The 19,582-nt window shown below is 31.5% G+C and overlaps 2 protein-coding genes across 7 annotated transcripts in view; one reads left to right on the top strand and one right to left on the bottom strand.

The window, feature by feature from the left end:
- Positions 1-1,867: 1,867 nt before the first annotated feature.
- Positions 1,868-5,276, bottom strand: LOC126846164 (L-2-hydroxyglutarate dehydrogenase, mitochondrial). 5 transcript variants are annotated; one of them, XM_050585383.1, is made up of 8 exons: positions 5,043-5,276; positions 4,935-4,975; positions 3,404-3,902; positions 3,155-3,328; positions 2,918-3,082; positions 2,703-2,812; positions 2,267-2,446; positions 1,868-2,196 (listed from the first exon to the last, which is right to left on the bottom strand). In XM_050585383.1, exons 3-8 carry the CDS (start codon positions 3,881-3,883, stop codon positions 1,965-1,967), a joined length of 1,341 nt encoding a protein of 446 aa, XP_050441340.1. In that variant the 5' UTR covers positions 3,884-3,902; positions 4,935-4,975; positions 5,043-5,276; the 3' UTR covers positions 1,868-1,964. The 5 variants fall into 5 exon arrangements, with proteins under 5 accessions (XP_050441340.1, XP_050441342.1, XP_050441341.1 ...); XM_050585385.1 differs by lacking the exon at positions 4,935-4,975 and adding an exon at positions 4,088-4,210 and having other exon boundaries at positions 5,125-5,276; XM_050585384.1 differs by lacking the exon at positions 4,935-4,975 and having other exon boundaries at positions 5,102-5,276.
- A 1,569-nt stretch (positions 5,277-6,845) lies between these two features.
- Positions 6,846-19,582, top strand: part of LOC126846162 (E3 ubiquitin-protein ligase TRIM9) — a 30,040-nt gene continuing 17,303 nt past the window's right edge. Inside the window, exon 1 of one of the 2 annotated variants that reach the window (XM_050585376.1) lies at positions 6,846-7,902. In XM_050585376.1, coding sequence (XP_050441333.1) covers positions 7,126-7,902 — 777 coding nt within the window. In that variant the 5' untranslated portion in view covers positions 6,846-7,125. The remainder of the gene's footprint in view (positions 7,903-19,582) is intronic. The other variant, XM_050585377.1, reaches the window with a different exon arrangement.

The following is a 19,582-nucleotide window of genomic DNA, read 5'->3' as shown; positions in this document are numbered from 1 at the left end:
TTTTATAACTTTTGATATATACAATAAATACTATTTATACGAGTACATACAAGTCAGATTGAGAGATAAAATTAACAGTTTTGGAGACGTCGGAATATGGACCCAGAGCTTCCCATAGATCGTCAGGCAGTTGGTTGATTTTTCTGAGGTCTTCGTATTTTTTACATTCAACTAATACATGTTTGACCGTGAGAGAGGTGCCGCAGGTTTGACATACTGGCTTGTTTTCTTTTTTTAGTAAGTACATATGAGTAAGTTTTGTGTGTCCAATTCTTAGTCTGTTTAATATGACTTCAATTTTCCTACTACGTATGCTGTTTTTAGGCCATCTTTTTATACTGTTTTTTATTTCGTTTAGCATTGTGTTTGATTGTTGCCAGATGTTTTGCCATTCTATTTCTATTTTTTCTTGTATTATTCTTTTTATGTTGTGTGGTAATGTTGTTGTTGTACTGTAGTAATCGGATATTGTTTGTTTGGTTGTCCAGGGTATAATTTGGTGTTGTTCTATTTGAGTGATACTTTCAGGATTTATTCCTTTAAGTTTGGCTTGGTCGATTCTTGATTTGTTGTGGTTTATTGCTGGGTTATTTGTTCTTATTAATTTAGCTATGTAAAGAAGAGATAATTTTAAACGACGTAAATGTAAGGGAAGTTCTCCTGCAATATTTAGCATACTATTTATGGGACTGGTTCTAAATGCCCCTAGGGCAAGACGTATCCCATTATTGTGTTTGCTTTCTATTTTTTTAAGAGTGTTGGTAGATGCATTATTGTATATTATAGATCCATAGTCAATTTTGGACCTAATAATGGCTCTGTATATTCTCAGTAAAGTTAAGGTGTCTGCACCCCAAGAAGTGTTCGATATCATTTTGATTAAATTTAAGTTTCGATTTAAAGACATATTTAGCTGATTTATATGGGGTACCCATGTATTTTTTTGGTCGTAGGTTAGACCTAATATTTTTATGACTGTGACTTGTTCAATCTCTTTGTTGGCCATTTTTAATGAAAGGTTTTCGGTTTTGCGTTTCATAGTAAAATTGATACATTTTGATTTTTCAGGGGAGAATTGAAATCCTGAGTTAAGTGTCCAATTTGAAAGTTTGTCTAAAGTGTCCTGTAAGAAGTATCTCACTGTTTTTATGTTTTTGCTTTTACAAGAGATATTAAAGTCATCGGCAAATAACGTAGCCTGTATTGGTGCTGAGATAGTATTAGCTACATTATTAATACATACTAGAAAAAGCGTAACAGATAATGTCGATCCTTGAGGGACACTTGTATTTTTATTTTAATACATTTTTCACATTTCATCTTATGAAAATAAATTTGATTCCATTAGATCAATTGGATTAACACACTTGATACGGTTTTCATAAATTTATGTTCATATTTTACAGAAGAAGAAAAACGCAATGTTGATAAATGTTATGGACTTTGTAGTTCATCTAGTTCCAAAGGTATATTATGTTTTCTGTAAAACAAAAACCATCCAGTGGAATGGAGCTACAATTTTCCTCTCTGAACACAAACAAATTTATTAATTACATAATTTGTTTATAGGTTCAATCGATAACATATCCAAACACGAAGTCGACTATAGAGAACTCTACGGGTCTAATGCAAACAAAATCGAAAATCAAGAAAGCGAGCTAAATTCTAAATTTATTAATTATTGTAACTATAAAAAACCTGTGCTATGGCCCGGAATGGCATTCAATTTAAGTGTACCGGGTGAGTACAGTAGTATTATTAATTGATTGTAGTTATTGGTCGTAACAGACTTTTAATACTTGTTATTTGACTGCATATATCATTTATAGTTTAATTATTACTGACAGCGATATTTACAATAAGTTATTACAATGCATAATACTGTACCAACATACTATATTAAATGATTAAAACACTTTTTTTAATAACCAGATAATATATAATTTAAACAAGTAAAATAAAAATCAATTTACATTTTGATTGGGTTTTAATTTTGGATATTTTTTAAATAACTCGTCCACAATAATATTGCCAATTGGTAACGATGAAGTAGCCGATGGTGATGGTGCACTACGACAATGCATTACTCTGTATTCGACAACTTTGTCGGGGTCGTCCGAAGCGATGTCTAACACCAAATCTTCGGCCATTGTTCCATTTGACCATAAGGGTTGGGCACGCACTCCTGTTGGGCCTCTTAAAATACACATTTTTAGTTTGATATTATAAGAGGGCTTTTTTTTTTTTATAAAATATAAGACTTTACTTTGTAATATCTTCCTTTTTAATATTTGGAATATAACTTTGTAATTCATTTAACTGTTTTGTTGGATGGAACGACTTGAATACTTCATTAATTCCAAATCGCCAGTGTTTTTTTATTAATTTCTGTACGCCATCTATTTTCAAAATCCTTAACGTGTTCTTAACGCTGATATCTTTCCAACTGAAAGTTCAAAACATTTTAGTAGTATGTATACTCAAAATCAACCAATGCGCTACTGACAATGTACTGGATGATGGTAAAAACTAATGTAGAAGACTAATATTAGTTTTAAGATTAAATAACTGAAAAATTGGTTCAACTTTGGTAACAAGCAAACTTATTGTTTTAATATGGTACAATATAAGCTTCGATTTGGAGCTAAAAAAGTATAATTTTAACAATGATGTTTCTGTTTGATACAAATCTAAAATATTACCCATATCCTTCTTGTTTCAGAGCCAGAACTGCGTTTGGACCTAAGAACACTGATCCGTCCATCCTCGGAGTGAAGTGTACACCGAGAAACGGTAAACTGGGATCTGGTACCTATATAAATATTCCATTGTTTTTTTTTTTTTTTTAATTTATAATTGCTGGAAAATTAATTTAATATAAATCAAGAAATACGACAAAAGCGTTACACATCATTACCGGATATATATTTCCTTTAATTAGATATGATTTTTGTTTGTTCAACAACAGATATTCTCCTCGCACTGGCACAATGTACGGTTCAGCTTTACAACCGGTCATAGTCGATAGTTTATCAGACTGTAATCCGCCACACGTTACAACATAATCGGCCAATACCGATTTCTGAAAAATAAAAATAAATTATTAGTTATTCTCCCCGAGTGATAGTTTTGTTACGGGTATATTTTACGTTACGTTTTCTTTGCCGACTATTTCCAGCGCTCTATCGTTTTTGCCTTTCTTAAACGACTTCACTCCAAAATTATAAACCAATTGTCCTCCTGACTTTTCGAAATCTGCTGCGTAATGTCGCGTTACAGTCGTCCAATCGACAATACCCGTATGAGGCGAATGTATCGCTTTATAACCCTTTACATTTATTTTCACTTTATTTTAATAAGACTAGAATTATTTAGTTTTTAATCGTTATAAAGTCAAACTTACTCGACAGTATGGTTCGATGGTTTTGATATCATGTTCGTCCACGAGTCTTATGTCGGGGGTACCATTTTCTAACCCTCTCTCGTAAAGGGCGATTAAATCGTTAACTTGACGTTTGTCGGTAGCCACTATGAGCTTACCACATTTTTTGTACGGTATGTTATTTCGAGCGCAATAGTCGTAAGTCATGTACAAACCTTTTATGCACAACTCTGCTCTAAGCGTACCGGGCTTGTAGTATATTCCAGCGTGTACGACACCACTGTTGTGTCCGCTTTGATGATATGCCGGTCGGTTTTCTTTTTCCACTAGTCCTACTTTTAAATTTTTGTTGCGGACGAGCAATTCTCTAGCCGTTGCGCAACCGACAATTCCACCTCCGACGACCACAACGTCAAAACTATTTTGCGCAGCATTACTGTAAAATCGATTATGCTTTCTTAAAAGTAACTCGCCAGTATTTCTCATAATTTTCAGAGTCATCTTGGTTGAAATATGTTTGCTGTAAAATATTACCAAAATGTTAGTTTTTATATAATTTTATGTATGAATAACGAATCCATTCAAAAAAGTTTAGTTAAATTTGAATATTTACTAAACAATTTTAGTGCAATTATTCATTTATTTTAAATTAAATTTTGATATTTATTTATAAGCTATATTAAATAAATAAAAAACAAATAACACCTATATTTTTTTTGAAGAAATGCTTCGAGCTATGAGTACAAATTTTATTGAAATATAATTTTAAAAATTTACTTATATTGATTAATATCTTGCTTTCTTCTAGTGGGATGAAAAAATAATAACCTGATTAAACAAAAATATTTAAATAAAAATCAATCACTTTTATCACAAATAAAAAAGCTGACATCTCCTTTTAGGGTAGTATTACTAATAGTATTATTAGTCTATGCTTGTGGTATCTTTTTAAACTTTTTATATTGGCCAACAGTCTAAAGTAGATATCAACCCAATTTTTTGATGCCAAGCGATTTGCATAATTTTTATTTTCAGAATTTATTTTTTAAGTGATAATTATTATTTATAATTAACGTTACAATATCTGACGATTATTTTTCTTAAACATTTTTTTTTTTTATTATATTAACAATTTTTTCAAGTTGTATATCTTTCAAAAAATATCTATTTGAACAACATTTTTTGGTAGTAACATTGTGATATTAGCAGAGTTGTCCAGTGTCAATCGTCGTACAATACGCGATATATTTCATTTATGGCTGATACAATCTTTTAAAAAGAATATTTATTTTAAAATAATTATTTTTTTTGTTATTGTAGTGGTAGGTAGTCGGTAAAATAAGAAAATCCCTTATTTATAGTCTGTATAACAATATTGTAATAACGTTCAAATATTTATTACATAAAGTGTTATTTTACAGCATTCCCTATTATTTGTTATGTAAGTACATACGTTTTATTTAGGTACTATTATTGACTGAAATTGTATTTAGAATTTATTTATTGGTATAGTGTCGACAGACAACCACAGCAACGAGGGTGGTTAGCTCACTTTTTAAATCAAACGAAGCCGTTCAATTGTAGTCGACATAACTATAAAACAACGATTTCTTCTAGTTTATATATCATATTATATAATAATTATTATGCTTGCACATACAACTAATGCTGTACACATATGAATTTAACGAAAACTATAGTCACCAAAGATACTTATACGATATCGTTATAGAACAGCATACTTATAATATTGTCCAAATATTGTTGCTAATTAGTTGTTTTTGACTAATGAGTAACTATTATTATTGACGGGGAATCGTATTCAGATTAAAATTTGCATAACAAACGTTTTGACTTTGGATTTCAGTCAAACACCTTCAGCCGTCGCCCATTTTGATAAGGTTGATATTGATAACATGGCAGAAGTGTTACAGGTATTTCAGTAACTCGTGTTATCAATTTCCACTTTGCGACTGCCGGCGTTCTCCCAAAAACACGGTGGCCATGTTAGTGTTATCACTAAAGTCCTGACATACCAATTTACTTTTGCCGAGTATGATAATACATTTGTATTTTGATAATGTAGTTATAATATTACATCAAGATAATATTCTACTTTGCAAGACGTACATTGTGGCCAACAGTTTTATACATTTTGAATTACAATGTTTAATGAATATACCTAAAACACAAATATTTTTTTTGCCGTGTACAAAATATGATTGATAAATAAAATAAAGTACTTGTAATGTCAAAAACAGATTAAGTACTTCCTATTAACAAAGCAGTGAAAAAATGTATTTTAAAAGTTTTCAAGTCACGGATTTAAAATATGCAACTTTTTAATTAAATAGGTGCTTTTGGCTATTTAATTAAAATTTTATTGGAAGTACATTTTCATTGACTGTAATATTGTATAATTTTTCATTTGAAATTAAATTTTATTTTATTTGAAATATTTAAATACATTTCTATATTTTGTAAAAAGATATATTATTAAATTATTTCAATGATTCAAATAAAATATTGGTTAAATAATCGTTTTTAAATAGGTAGGTATAATTACATAATAATTTTCATTTGTATAATATAACGTGTTATGTTTAATAATATATAAAAATTCAAAATTAAATATTTTTTTTTAGGTAAATAAATAATTTTTCGTTTTATTTTATTGACCGACTTTTACTTTTAAATAATTTATAAAATGTAATTGTTTTTTCAATTTGTATTTGAATAAAAATGTTTTCGAGTCAAAAATTATAAATGTATTTCAATTACTTTTCATTTGTTTATTTGAATTTACTAAAATTAACATACTTTATTAGGATTTTTGTTCAAACAAAATTTTTTTTTATTCGAATAATATTTTTTCTAAAAGAATCAAAAAATGTTTATTCGGACTATTATTAAAAGAAAATTATAATGCTTAACTTTAATATTATACATATACCATGTAATCCATTTAACGTAAAACAGTAATTTTCCTAGAAAAAAATTACAGTTTTGTAGTTTCTCTTGTTGAAACATTAAAAACAAAATTATTCATCTTTATTAGTATTACTAAAGAGCGCTTTTTTTGTTTGTTTTTGAAACTTAAATGGGAGCTTATAGTTATATATTATTTAATAAACTGTTTAAATGATATATATATTTTGCTGAAATGTTGACCGGTCGATAATCGGTTTTGTACCATTATTACTTTAAAGTTGTTAAAAGGTTTGAAATTTCTACCTTCCCCTTTCTAGTTACAAAATTGGGGGTGGTTGGTTTGAGCATCCCCTAATTCCCCTTTACCCATATTTTGCGGCAACGACAATGATTTGGTAAGCAATTACACATAATGTGCTACAATATTTCGTTTGTCCAAACTGTCGACACTGTGTCCGAATTATGAATAGTGACCATTTGTACCGCTTGAGGTCGCCAGTGTCTTGTAAACAAACGTCGAGTGTGTAGCATTGCCTAATATCAGCAGCTATGCTCATCTAAATAGTATTTTTGTTAGTTATTGTGTTTACTTTTGTCGGGTCTGTCGTGTGTTACCGCCGGTAATGACTAATATTATGTGTAATTGTTAAATAGAATGAAGCCGGTTTTTTTGTTGTTTTCCATTCTGGTGGATAGAACGATTATAATTATTTTATCTAAAGACTTGTGAATTTATACCCAAGTGGATAAAACTGTTGTTTTCAGAACCGTTTGCTTTGTAATTTTTTTTTTTTTTTTTTATTGCCATCACAATGGAAGACGAACTTTATTGTATCGCTTGTAAACAGCTTTTCAACAATCCCGTACTCTTGCCATGCTACCATGCTCTGTGCTTAAACTGTGCCGTGCACATTCAACGTTCACTAGAACCGTCGGCACCGCAAGAAAACAGCGGCAACTCTACGTCCAGCAGCTCGGAGTCTCACGCTTCTGACTACCATCCAGAGTCCGACAAACTGTCCATACTGAGCGAGACCGACAGTGGCGTCGTGTGCAACAGCCGACCGAACAGCTATGTCGGTACGCCAAACATCAACGGCATTACGTTCCCGCCGGTCGCGGCCGGATCGTATTCGCTGTCTTGTCCCGCGTGCAGGAAAGTGGTGTACTTTGACGAGAACGGCGCTCACAACTTGCCGAAATACAGGACCATGAGGAACATTGTCGATCGCTATGGCGAGCTGAAGCACATTGTTCCCAAGTGCCAGCTGTGCGAATGTGATCCAGCGGCGGACGCCACCGTGTTATGCGAACAGTGCGAAGTGTTGTACTGTGACTCTTGTCGCGACAGTTGTCATCCGTCCAGAGGACCGTTGGCCAAACACAATTTACTGCATCCGTCGGCTGGTAAAGTCGCTTTAAGGAATAAGATCAGAAGCAGAGATATTGTGTGCAACGAACACGAAGAAGAGTGCTTGTCGATGTACTGTATGGTTTGCAAGATACCGGTTTGCGCTGTATGCGTGCACGATTCGAGGCATTCAAGTCACGATGTTCAGGCTATAAATTCCATGTGCAAAGCTCAAAAGGTAAGAGATAAAAATGTTATTTTTGACTCGGTACGCATGGGGAAACATTAGATTATTTTGAAGTTGTGATTCTGTTGGGGTATGAAAATATTAGAATATATAAAAATTGATTGTGTTAAGTATTTAAAATAGAGTTAAGAAGCCCTTAAGTTACAGAAAACCAAAAGACTTTAGATGCGTTTAAAAAAAGAACAACAAACATATTTGGTTCTGAGCGATCGAAAGAAATGACTGAAGGTGATAAAAATACTCGTAAGAAAACTGTTTTATGTGAATCTATTGTTGATAAAATTATTGGTAAATATAACGCTAAGGCAATTTTGTATTTTTTTGGTTTAGCCTCGATAAAAAAATACGGTAAATGATATAGGTACACTCTAAATGTACATTTAGTCTAATATTCAGACATGACATCCAAAAACTACCCCAAAATGAAATAAAAGTTTTGATACCTTATGGAGGAAATTGTTGAAGGTACTTACTAAATTTTCTATTTTATCAATAGTGTCATTTGTAAAGTGTACTTCAAAGAAATATACTAGTACTATTCTATTTCACAGAAACTATTATTGCATGTCACACTTTAACATAAGATATCATATTTCAACTTTGAGGGAGGTTTTTACAATTTTTATTGGAAGTGGTGAAATCTTTTAACTTATGCCTAAAAAATAATCATTGAGGTGAATAAATTTAAATTTATGGTCCGATATAACATTAGTGTGGATAAAATAAATAAATACAATAATATATTATATACAGTTATATAAAAAAATATATTAAGTGCACTGTTTGTTGTTCAACGTTTTTTTTCTTCAATGTTTACTTTTGGTAGCAAACGTTTTTATAGTTTTGTCGACAGATGGATGTGCTCTAAATTATTGCAAGTGCTTGTGGTGATGCTTTTATACTTTTTATTTAAATTACGATGACCTTTTAACCATTACTTTATTTACATAGAACTCGAGCTACAGTAAAAACACAAACACCTCAAAAATCTATTTAATATACTTTAGAGAAAACCAAATTATATTTTTAATTAACTTGTTTAGAAAAACGTAGGTGAATAGATATATACTAAGTATAATAGATTAACGCTTGCCTAATTTATGGGTTTGTCGAGTCCATCGCATTTGTTTAACTAGAAGTTTTAAAAGTGCGCCATGCCAGTTTTTTTCTGCATGAAAAACATGATTTAGAATATTCACTTTTCCGACAAACTAAGCACTTATTAATGGAAAAGTATCGGTACAAAATTAAAGATCAATAATTACCTAAATTCATAGACAATTTTACGATGGAAATTTAAAAAAAAAAATACCCTTAAAAATTGTAAAATTTAGTTTTTAATAAGCTAATAAAAAAAAAATTGCCAACTTCAGAATTGAGAGAAATCCTTGATCTATAATTTTGCACAGATGCTCAAAACCGCTTAAGTATAGTGTAAGTCCTGTTGTGTTTTTTATAAAAAAAAAAATAGTTTATCAACTGTGTTGAAAGTATTGCATACTTAGTAAGTACGTTAGGTTAGTAATAGCTGTAAGGGCCTATCTTCATAAAAACGGGTGGTAAAAAACATATTGCCATCCAAAAAGCCATATTTTTTAAAAAGTATAGTAATTATGGATTTTTAGCAATGGCTTATTAGTAAAAAAAAAAAAAAATTGTTGCCCGTGTATTTTCTGTTGACAATAGTCTATTAAAAACATATTAAGGAATCCGATGGTCCTTTTCCTTCGAAAATATCAATCTTCGAGAATATAAATCGAGTTCTGTGTTTACGTTTTTATATTATTATTATAGATCTAGATTATATGTACAGATAATTGAAAACATTTTCAAACTAAAATTTACATTATTTTCAGTTATAACTACAGCAAATGTCGATTAAAATGGTAGTCTGATAGCTTGACTGATTTTGAACTTGTAAAAAATAAAAAAAGTTCATTAAAAACATTTTAAAGTTAATTTGTATCTTTTCGAACCGTATTAACGTTTTGTTCCAGGAACTTAATTTTATATCGTTCCAAAAGGCATAACTTAACTTTAAAATGTTTTTATTTACAAGTTTAAATTGAATCAATTGAGGAGCGATCCGACTACTATCAATAACTTTGGCCGAAGTTTGTTGTAGTTTAACAGAAAATAGATAGTGTAAATCTTGGCGTGAAAACGTTTTCAATGCCTGTACAATATATCATGTGCTGTTGAGTTGATGTGAAAAGTGACGACGGCAAGTGTTGAAAACGCATCCCCTCCGGTTTCTTATGGATATTGAAAAAAAAAAAAAGGCGAATTTTCCTTAACATCCGACCGGAAGTGTAATCGGCGATTGGCGGTGGAAAAGCTAATATTAGCGTTTAAGCCGATGGCGGGTTTTCCCAAAGGAGACAGAGAGGAGATATTACTTTTCAATAAAACGTGCACTGCCGACGAAAGTCAAACATTGTTTATGAAACCGATGAGGGTAAAAAACATCCCATCAGAACCGAACACCTACCTACCGATTATACTTGACTACACGAGTTTTGAGTTGTCAAATTAATTAATTTCTGGTTTCACCAGAACTTTTCATAACAATGCATTTACTTACTTAGGCGCGGCGTCCGCAAGATGTTTTTTATACGTAGAATTTTCGACGGTTTATTTTTAGAAAAAGATTTTGGTCACTTCCGGAGAATAGCGACAAAAATACTCCAGGAATAATTCCAAGAATAATTATTACCGAAAACCCATCTTTTAACTATGCTTCTATTAATAAAATCCACCTGCGGGTAATCATTGAATTCTCGTTGTAATGGGAATTCTCAATTACCAATATTTTATCATTGGCCTTTTACTACCGCTATGTGTTAACTTAATCGACGTTGGTTGTCGTTAAGTATTCTGCATAACAACATTACTCGGAAACATGTTTTCGAATTACCAAACTAGACAAAAACGATTGTTAATGGTTTGTCGTTTAGGCATCTTTAATAAAATATTAATATGTAACATAATATTGTCATTTGACTTGCTGCACTCGAGGAATTGTGTAAATACATTTATAAATCGATAAAAATCTACGGAAGTCTTAACTTCATTTTACTTTTTTTATTTATAAAAAATCAAGTAAGTTTGGTAGGTAATTGAAACGAAAAAAAAATTATGTTGACCACTTTAAGAGCTTTTTGTAAATAGAAAAAATAAAACGCCACACGCTATAGTAGTGAGAAGATAGATACTTGTATTAGCTTACTATCTTATAATATACAGGTAAATCGAATTTCATACACACACGGTATAATAAATTGAATTTGAAAAAATTCTGTGTATAATGTACATCTTATAAACGCTTAATTTTCAATTTATCTAAAGAGATAGAAGTTGATTCAAAGTTCGTCAGAAAAATACTGTCAAGAAAATACAAAATGAGTTTTAAAAAGTTGACAATTTTAGCTAAATTTTTCTTTAGCCATGCAGATCTCTGAAACCGATAAACGGATATTATTTGTTATTTAGGATCTTATTAGAATAACCTTAGCATGTATAAGTGCAGTGACGATTTTTAGAACTTTAAATTGTTCTAGTTCATTCACTACACGGCCCACTACAAGTTGTACATCATAAAAACACATTTCCCCTAAATTGTCGTAGTGAATTAATTACTTAATAGTAAGATATATTTTGAATAATTCTCCATAAATTAAAAATCAAGAAAGTACTACCGAACCCTGCTTTGTGTTTTTTTTTTGTTCCTTCTTGACCCGTTTAGACTTCAGTAAAGTTTGAATTCAGTCGTTAGAACTTTGTAATGGAGTATTTATGTTTTAAAACTTCTACCATGCTATAATAAACATGCATGGTACTTAAAATTATACATTTTATATGACGGTTAGTAGTTAATAAAAATATAAGTTTTTTTGCAACGTTTTCTTTGCATTTTAGTACGCACTAAACTTGGTATGCAATAAAATATTCTTCCTCAATAAAACATTATAAAAAACCAACAATAATATGCACGCCAGTGTGTTAAAAAAATCAAAAGTTATTGAACAGTATAATATTAACGTTAATATTTTGTTATAAAGCTAAAAGCTAAATACCAAGCTGACTTGTCGAATACATTTATTGTTTTGTATGATTTTTTTTCTTAAGCAATAAGTAACGATGACATTTAAAATCGGTCGTTTTAAGCATGTTATGAAAAATCCGTTTATTTATTTAAATAAAACTGGTTTTTAACTTTAACCTAACCTGTGTATTTTATTAATTGTCTTAAACATTACACAATATGACTTCGTCATACAACCAATGAGTGCCAACAAATAATTTATTAAGTAGTAATTTTTTGTGTGCACTGGAAATTTCATAATCCAATATGTTTTTCACATCAAACAAAGGATTGAACGCATTTTTATATCCCGCAATATGTTTTTAACATATGACAACATTTCAAATTAATAGTTATCTGAATTACCGAGTCATCAGTATAATAAGTATTCAAAAAAGTGTAAATGTCTAAGAGGAACATCTGCTAAGCTCAGTGCTTTCAAGCATTATAATGCACTTCTGAAAAATAATTGTATATTTTCAAAACAAAAGGCTTGGGATTCAATTAGAGTAAAGCTGAGAAGTTTTAAGAAGCATAAATTTACAGATGAATAACACAATTAAAATAATAATTGGTACGCATTTCCATTGAATTAGTTTCCTCGTTCGTTTTAGTAAACAGGTCATCGGTTTATTGAATAAACGATCCTCTGTGAATAATTAATATTACTTCAGAAAGACAGTGACGGTGTTCTATTTGGTTATTCGAAGTTATAAGTCATAACTCGTGTAAAAAAAAAAAAGGCTTCCTTTAGTTTTTAAAAATATAAAATTATTATATAGAATGTTTTCGTGTTTTTGAAATATTAGTAATTATGATTTTTTTTTTTTTAAAAAAAAGACAATTGTCTGGCTTAGTTTCTCTTAAATTTCTATGCCATTGTAAATATTTATGACAAGGGTATTGCAATTGACTACGTTTTTAGTAAATTTTTATGTATAATTGTAATAATGTGTGTCTAAAAATAATACTACCTATGGCTGTTTTCCAAGGTTCACTTTTATAGTTAACAAGTAATTTGTCTGTGTTATGGTTGTACTTAAAAAAGCGAAATAACTATTATTTTTAGCGAATTTTGCTTTTTTATAGTTTGTATATTTAGTGTCGTTTAAGTTTGGACTACTTTGACCGTAAATTCTAAGATGTAAATTACTAAAAGTGCTCTAGCGACAAATTACAATTTGCACTACATAATATGTAATCTGTTCAATTATATTATGCAATATTAGCATTTAAACGAACAATTATCCCAATCGATCACATTAACATAATAGATAATTATTTACATTTATATCAATACGATCGATACTTGGTATATGATTCATCCACATATGATCGTGTATTTATCTCAAATTCAATAATAACAGCTGTCGATACCGCGTTTCGAAAACTTGTAATACATACAATTTTCAAATAAGAGTTGTACAAGTAGTATTTTTAACAAATACCTACGTCAATGCCGAAAGTTTTGCTAGTTTTCCCCAACGGCGAAAATGTGTATAAGATTATATGAACAGTATCAATACTGTCGTAATGGCTAGGGCAAACGGTCGCAGCCTTTGAGTAATTTCCAGACTCGTGCACTACATTTCTATCAGCGATAAGTGCTAATCCATCGTCTTTTGCTCAGACCTATTTGATCGAAAATGTATAGGCAAAGTTCTTGGCCCGAAGTCCGAAAATGATTAAATTTACTTCTGTTGTCCGCGCATTCAACCGCAACATGACGGATTACCAGCAAATAATCTAAAATGACGAATAAAGTCTTCCATAATGTTAACCACAACGTTATGTCAAATTCGGGTTGGTCTGTATTAAAGCGAGTGGTTAATTTAATATTTCCACGAGAAAGGTCAATTTTCTTAAAATACATCCACGTATCTTTGAAAGGTAATGCTAATGAGTTAACACTCGGCTCGTGACATTTATGTTGTTGATTATTAATTTTAACGTTCTAAGATTAATTTAAATCATGAAATATATGAAAGAATTATCAGAAACACGATTCTAACATAAATTTTTGTCATTTCCCTTTTGTATGGACACATTTTATCCTAATTCACATGCTACTGTACATCGAGACTACTGTACAGAACGAATGTGTCGCTGTGTGAACTCTATTGTTTTGTAATTATATTTGAATAGTCGAAAACATGAAATCGACGACAAATCGCATTAATTGCGTCGTACAATGTATACCAATTTAGTCGAGCCTCTTGTACTCATTAAATGACCATTAAACAGTCTGATGCAATGTATATCTTGATTTTGTTCTTTGTTATCTACACTCCCTAACAATAGTGTACATTTAAACAATAATTAGTTGGTTAGCTGTAAATTATTTTTCTTTCGGTTCGGTTCGAGCTAATGTTGGTTTAGATGCATGCTGATGTATCATTTTTATGGATTCCACGTCTAAAACATGTCTCGAAGAAATGATCGATCCGATTTCGAGTTGTTTGGGAGAAACGTTACTCTTCGAGGTCGTCGCGTAGAGCTTAACTGATACCAAAATACATGTGAATTCCGAGAAACCTTGTAAATAAAACTCGTTCGACAGTATTATGCATGGAAAATTGTATCGATTTCAAAAAAAAAACAGTAACATCTTGGACGTGAAATAAAACGCAAGCCGAAAGCGCCCAAAACCATCCGTTGTAATAATTGTGCGTTTACATATTGTGTAGGATTTAACTGCGATAGTTCCCTTTACAAAAGCGCAATGGCGCAGTTTTAGACCTTATGGCAAAGCAATATAGCGTCTATTCAATGGCGGATTACCCCAGCAAATTATCAAATTACACAACGCCTCTGCAATAACGTATCTCCCTCCCAGCATTTCAGCTGTCTTCTCCCTCGATCTCATTACATCGTTTCCCTTCAAATAAAACGTGTCTGATTTAATAATAATGTTATTACAGACACGACGGGTGATAACCATGACAGGTATTAAGAAAACGGGAGTCTTGCCTAAATCATCTGCGTTTATCTTCCTAACACATCATTTTAGGCGAAGAGATAGTTTGATGGTTACGACTAACCATAAAAATATGTACGATTGCGTTGAATGTTAAATTATGCGAGTTTATTTCAAGAAACTTAATCAAATCCAAGTCCAAGCTGAACTGCCAGTGATTGCGGTTTATGCAGATGGTTTGACGATTACGTTTTAACGTAAACGGATTTTATAAATGATATTCTTTCTTTTATACACACGGGGTATTGAGTGAATCCGTTCTCAAAGTTAACCTGCATGGTAACGATGGTGGTTAATGGCAGCCAATGTGCATAAATCACTATAATAACGATTCGACTGAAGTTTTTTCAATTAATAACGATTGTTGTCTTGTCACAGCAATGTACTGTGTAATCAGACACTCGTGCATGGTCTAACCTCTTGGAGAGGTATTCAGTGTTTGTTTGTGAGGCATGTCCCGTCCACATTTCTTTGTTATCGACGGTACTGTCTCGATGCAAAAAGTCGAGGAAGACGCACGGTAGGAAAAAAACACTTAGAGCGACGACGATGGACGTTTAAACAAAAAATAATTATCATAATAATAATATGCCTGTCAAATAATTGTTCTGGATAATATGGAAGTGGTACAGTTCCACCTGCAGCACAACGCTGCAGCTGGAGTCCGCCGACGTAGTGCAACCGGTTTTCTGACCGCCGTTTTACGAGTTCACTAACACTTGTAAACTCCAGTGGTCGGGCATTTTTTATGCTCATATTCAAAATACACTGTAAAAGTGTTGCAAAATACATTGCATATGCTTACACGCAGCAGAGACAAGGTCGATAACGTCACTCGTTCGATTGTAATGGAATATGTCTTTCGGCGCTCTCGTTACAGGGCCGGCCACTACACTTACTCGACCGGGTCAGCTGAGCTAATCGACTCCCAACACAAACGCTCAACTGTGGCGTTAGGTTGAAAGCAAACGCGCCATACGCGTTAGCTTTTGACTATAATATCACTTTTCAGCAGCGATAGTTGATATTTTAAAGGAATTATGAGATTAGAATATAACGCGAAACAGGCAAATCTATGTTTTGCAATAGGAGGAGAGGTTGTGCATAATAGTTTTCACATAATTGTGGTTTTTTTTTTCCTTCAATTCGTTTGTTTAAAATCGCCGCCTAGAACGTGTTCGGAATATGTGTTTTTTTTTCGTTAACATAATATATATATATACCGAAGGGCACTTAAGTCGTACATGTTTACCGTTGGGTTTTTGGTAAACATATTTTCGTAACTTCGAGTATTATTGACTGCGACGATGATATTGTTTCCGTGGTGTTATCGGTGTGTAAATAATATCTGTTAATGCGATAATAAAATAAATAACATGGCCGTGTGAGTTATGCCCAATAACATTGGTATTTTTTAAGCCCACTTCACACGATACCCTCGGTCGGTTTCTCGTCGTAATTAGGACTTCGGTGAAATAATTTGATACTTAAAATGTATGCGCAATATCTCGCATTACCACCGCGTCGAATCGATAATCATGAATATACTTCAGAAGTTCTCTGTGTAAGGTTATATGACTTGTAATACAAGTCATTATTTTGGTCAGTGTAATAAACAGTGGAGATTTACCAGCATTGGAATTTTCCATTTTTATTAAAAAATATCCTAATACTGTAATAGATATCCTAACACTTCATCGTGCGACCGGTATTTTTGAATCGATAAACTACAATATTAGGTATAGTTTTACTTGTAATTCGTTTGTACTATGTCTGTGGTGTTTGAGTTTTATTTACATTTTCCCCAAGGTAGTAACTTTAGACTTATCCCCCTTTAACCAATCATCACAGATTTATTATGTCTAAAGATAATTTATCATACCTATTAAACGTTGTGTACCAGCATGGCGGTTTGACGGTTGGCTCGAGTCTCCTCCTTTTTGCATATTATTATACATTTAGAATATTTCGTTATTTGTTTTCTCCTTCTTCTGTGAAGTTGACTGACGTCGTCAACGGAATACGTTTATACTATTTTCGTTTAAACGTTGCGCAAAAGAGTACACAAGGTCTGCACACAGGTCACACGGTTAAACACCTGAATAATCTGGTGTGCGTCCCAACAGCGGAGTTAGTCAATTTAATTTTTATGAATTCTGTGAAAAAACGGTTAGTCAAAAAACGTAGCTGCCAACAAAGATTAAAAAAAATAAAATAAAATTACAATGAATAACGAACCAAACGCAGAAGCACGACTTCGAATATATAATAGAAAAACAAAAAATCTACCTAATGTAGTTTTAAATCGTTTTACAAAAACATTACAATCCACGGAGAACCTATAGTTTACATTCAAGTTGTTCGCCGTTTTATGTGCTCAATATACTTGTAAGAGTTAACGTTAGAATACTGATGATACTTGATCGTTAAAACTTATACGGTTTTGGATCTTGTTATAAAAAAAAAAACCGTGAACGATTTATATTGCTTTTTTGTGACTTGAATCCCGCGGAGACCGTTTAAGGTCTCTGTTAACTTATTGTTTTCAATTAGATTTAGACTCAATTCGTTTCTGTTCGTCTATTGTCTCCGTCGTAGCCCATAACATATATATATATATGATAATATAATATACTATACATGTGTTTTTTTTTTAATCGTTTTCACACACGGTACATGCACGTTGTATGTTGTCATTGCAAAGCGCTTAAGGACACGGTTCGTGCGAGCATCATCATTCGCGATGACTATGTGCAATACGTACATTAAGATGCATAGCACGTACATGTATTGTAATTAAATGCATTAACAAGATGTCATAGCGCTGTTGATTTCGTCGAAACCGAATCGAAAATGTTTTTTGTACAACATTGAACTATCGACCGTGTTGATTGATACGCTCTACTAATTGCTCGTCCAAAGCACAGATTCGATACTGTCGCTTTTTTTATGTGTGTCTATAATTGCTCGAAAGGTTTTCATTCTATTTGTTTTCCGTTTGAATAATAAAATCTCCAATATTGTAGCGTTTAGGCAAGAGCAAGGGCATACGCAGGGGTAGTTTCCAAGCCTTAAACCCCCTTATTTTTGATAATAAAATTAAAAAATCTCATTGTGAATTGTGATACATTTTCTCATCTCTACATAGGAGTACAAAATAATAAAACATTTAACTTTGACTGATGGTGTCTGTCAATTAATATCAGACTTATGGATTCAGAGGGTGTGCTAAGGGGCTCTATATTCCCCTTCCTTGTTTTTTCTCGTTAATTTAAATCATAATAACCTCCGGCTGTGAACAGTTTGCACTAACCGTTTTACTTTGTCAAAAATGTGGTTTCTTACCATTTATTATTTCGTTATTGTTTGATTTAAAGAAAGTTATCATGAATCTTTTACCGAATCCACTATAAAAAATAATATTTAGTGATAACTGCTTTAGACCAGATTAACACCTCCCATTTTCAGTTTTCTAAATTAGCTGTTAGTCAACTGCATCTTGTGTTTTAGTATTGCGTGAATAAATTGGAGAAATTGTAAAAGAAAACTAAACTAGGTATATCACAATTTAGGTTAAGTTATCTTTACTAGGATAGTGTTTGTTGATTTTATTTCCAAATTGGTTATTATTGTGGTGTTAAGGCTTATGGATATATACTTGATAACGTGTCGCATTGGTTTTACATACAATAGAAAAGTAATGTAGAAAGCGCCCACAACAAATCTATAGACCGTGTCGTATATATAAAATAGTCAACCGAACTTGTGAAATTCTGAACCAATAGCGGTTTTTTCTTATTTTTATGTAAATAATTACTTAATATTTTTTAACCTAAAGGCGAATACAATTTTAATGTTAAATAACACGAACCATTAAAACAGTAATTACAATTTTGCTTCGTTATAGTTTTTACATCATTAAGAAACGTTTTCTTGTCAGTCTCAAAATATTTGATAATTTGTTTAATATCTATAATAAAAACGCCGTGAATAACAGTTATTAAGCCTTAAGGGCGTTGCATACCATTATTTAAAAAAAAAGTTACAATATTTAATACTTCAGAATTTCAACACAAACAACCTTCTCATTTTAATTTTAACATGCCTTAAAAGCTATGTAATTGGATTTTATAGAAAACATTAAAATCAAAATTAATAAAAAACGTATTAAGCGTCTTTTATAATATGGTTTTATTAGTATGAAAATTATTATGTTGTAACTAATTGAAGCGATGAGAATCAAAAGGGTACTAGAAACAAAGGACATTTTTTCATCTATTTTTCAAAGATGTTCAATACAGAAACCCGATAAATTATAATATACCGAAAGCATTAAAAATATAGTTTTGTTTTATTACACTTTATATCTTTTTGGTTCTCAGCACTTTATTCGTAACGACAAGTCAGATATTTATCGAGTTGATAATTTTCTTCAATGTACGTACAGTTTAGGTGTTCTATTCATTTTGTATGATCTTTTCTACTAAAATGAAAAATAATAATAATTATTTATTACGCTTTACAATTAATTTGTTGTCTCAACGATGATTATATTAAACGTGTATTTTATTTATTGTTGTTTTTCAAGTTGGATCTAAGTTAGCACCTTC

Source organism: Adelges cooleyi, unplaced genomic scaffold, assembly GCF_023614345.1.
Source record: "Adelges cooleyi isolate 19-005CV unplaced genomic scaffold, UGA_ACOO_1.1 ACOO_flye_CR_arks_rails_tigmint_CR_PRNA_9, whole genome shotgun sequence".
Lineage (NCBI taxonomy): Eukaryota > Metazoa > Arthropoda > Insecta > Hemiptera > Adelgidae > Adelges > Adelges cooleyi.
The sequence above is the reverse complement of the archived record's forward strand: the minus strand, read 5'-3'. Positions and strand labels throughout refer to the sequence as shown.

What these genes read in the sequence shown, in the direction of transcription:
- LOC126846164 (XM_050585383.1), bottom strand. Translation starts at nt 3,883, where the DNA reads ATGACTCTGAAAATTATGAGAAATACTGGCGAGTTACTTTTAAGAAAG. An exon ending in TTAAAGGAAATATATATCCG is followed by an intron (nt 2,813 to 2,917) that starts GTAATGATGTGT and finishes ATATTTATATAG; the next exon opens with GTACCAGATCCCAGTTTACC. An exon ending in AAAAAGGAAGATATTACAAA is followed by an intron (nt 2,197 to 2,266) that starts GTAAAGTCTTAT and finishes GTGTATTTTAAG; the next exon opens with AGGCCCAACAGGAGTGCGTG.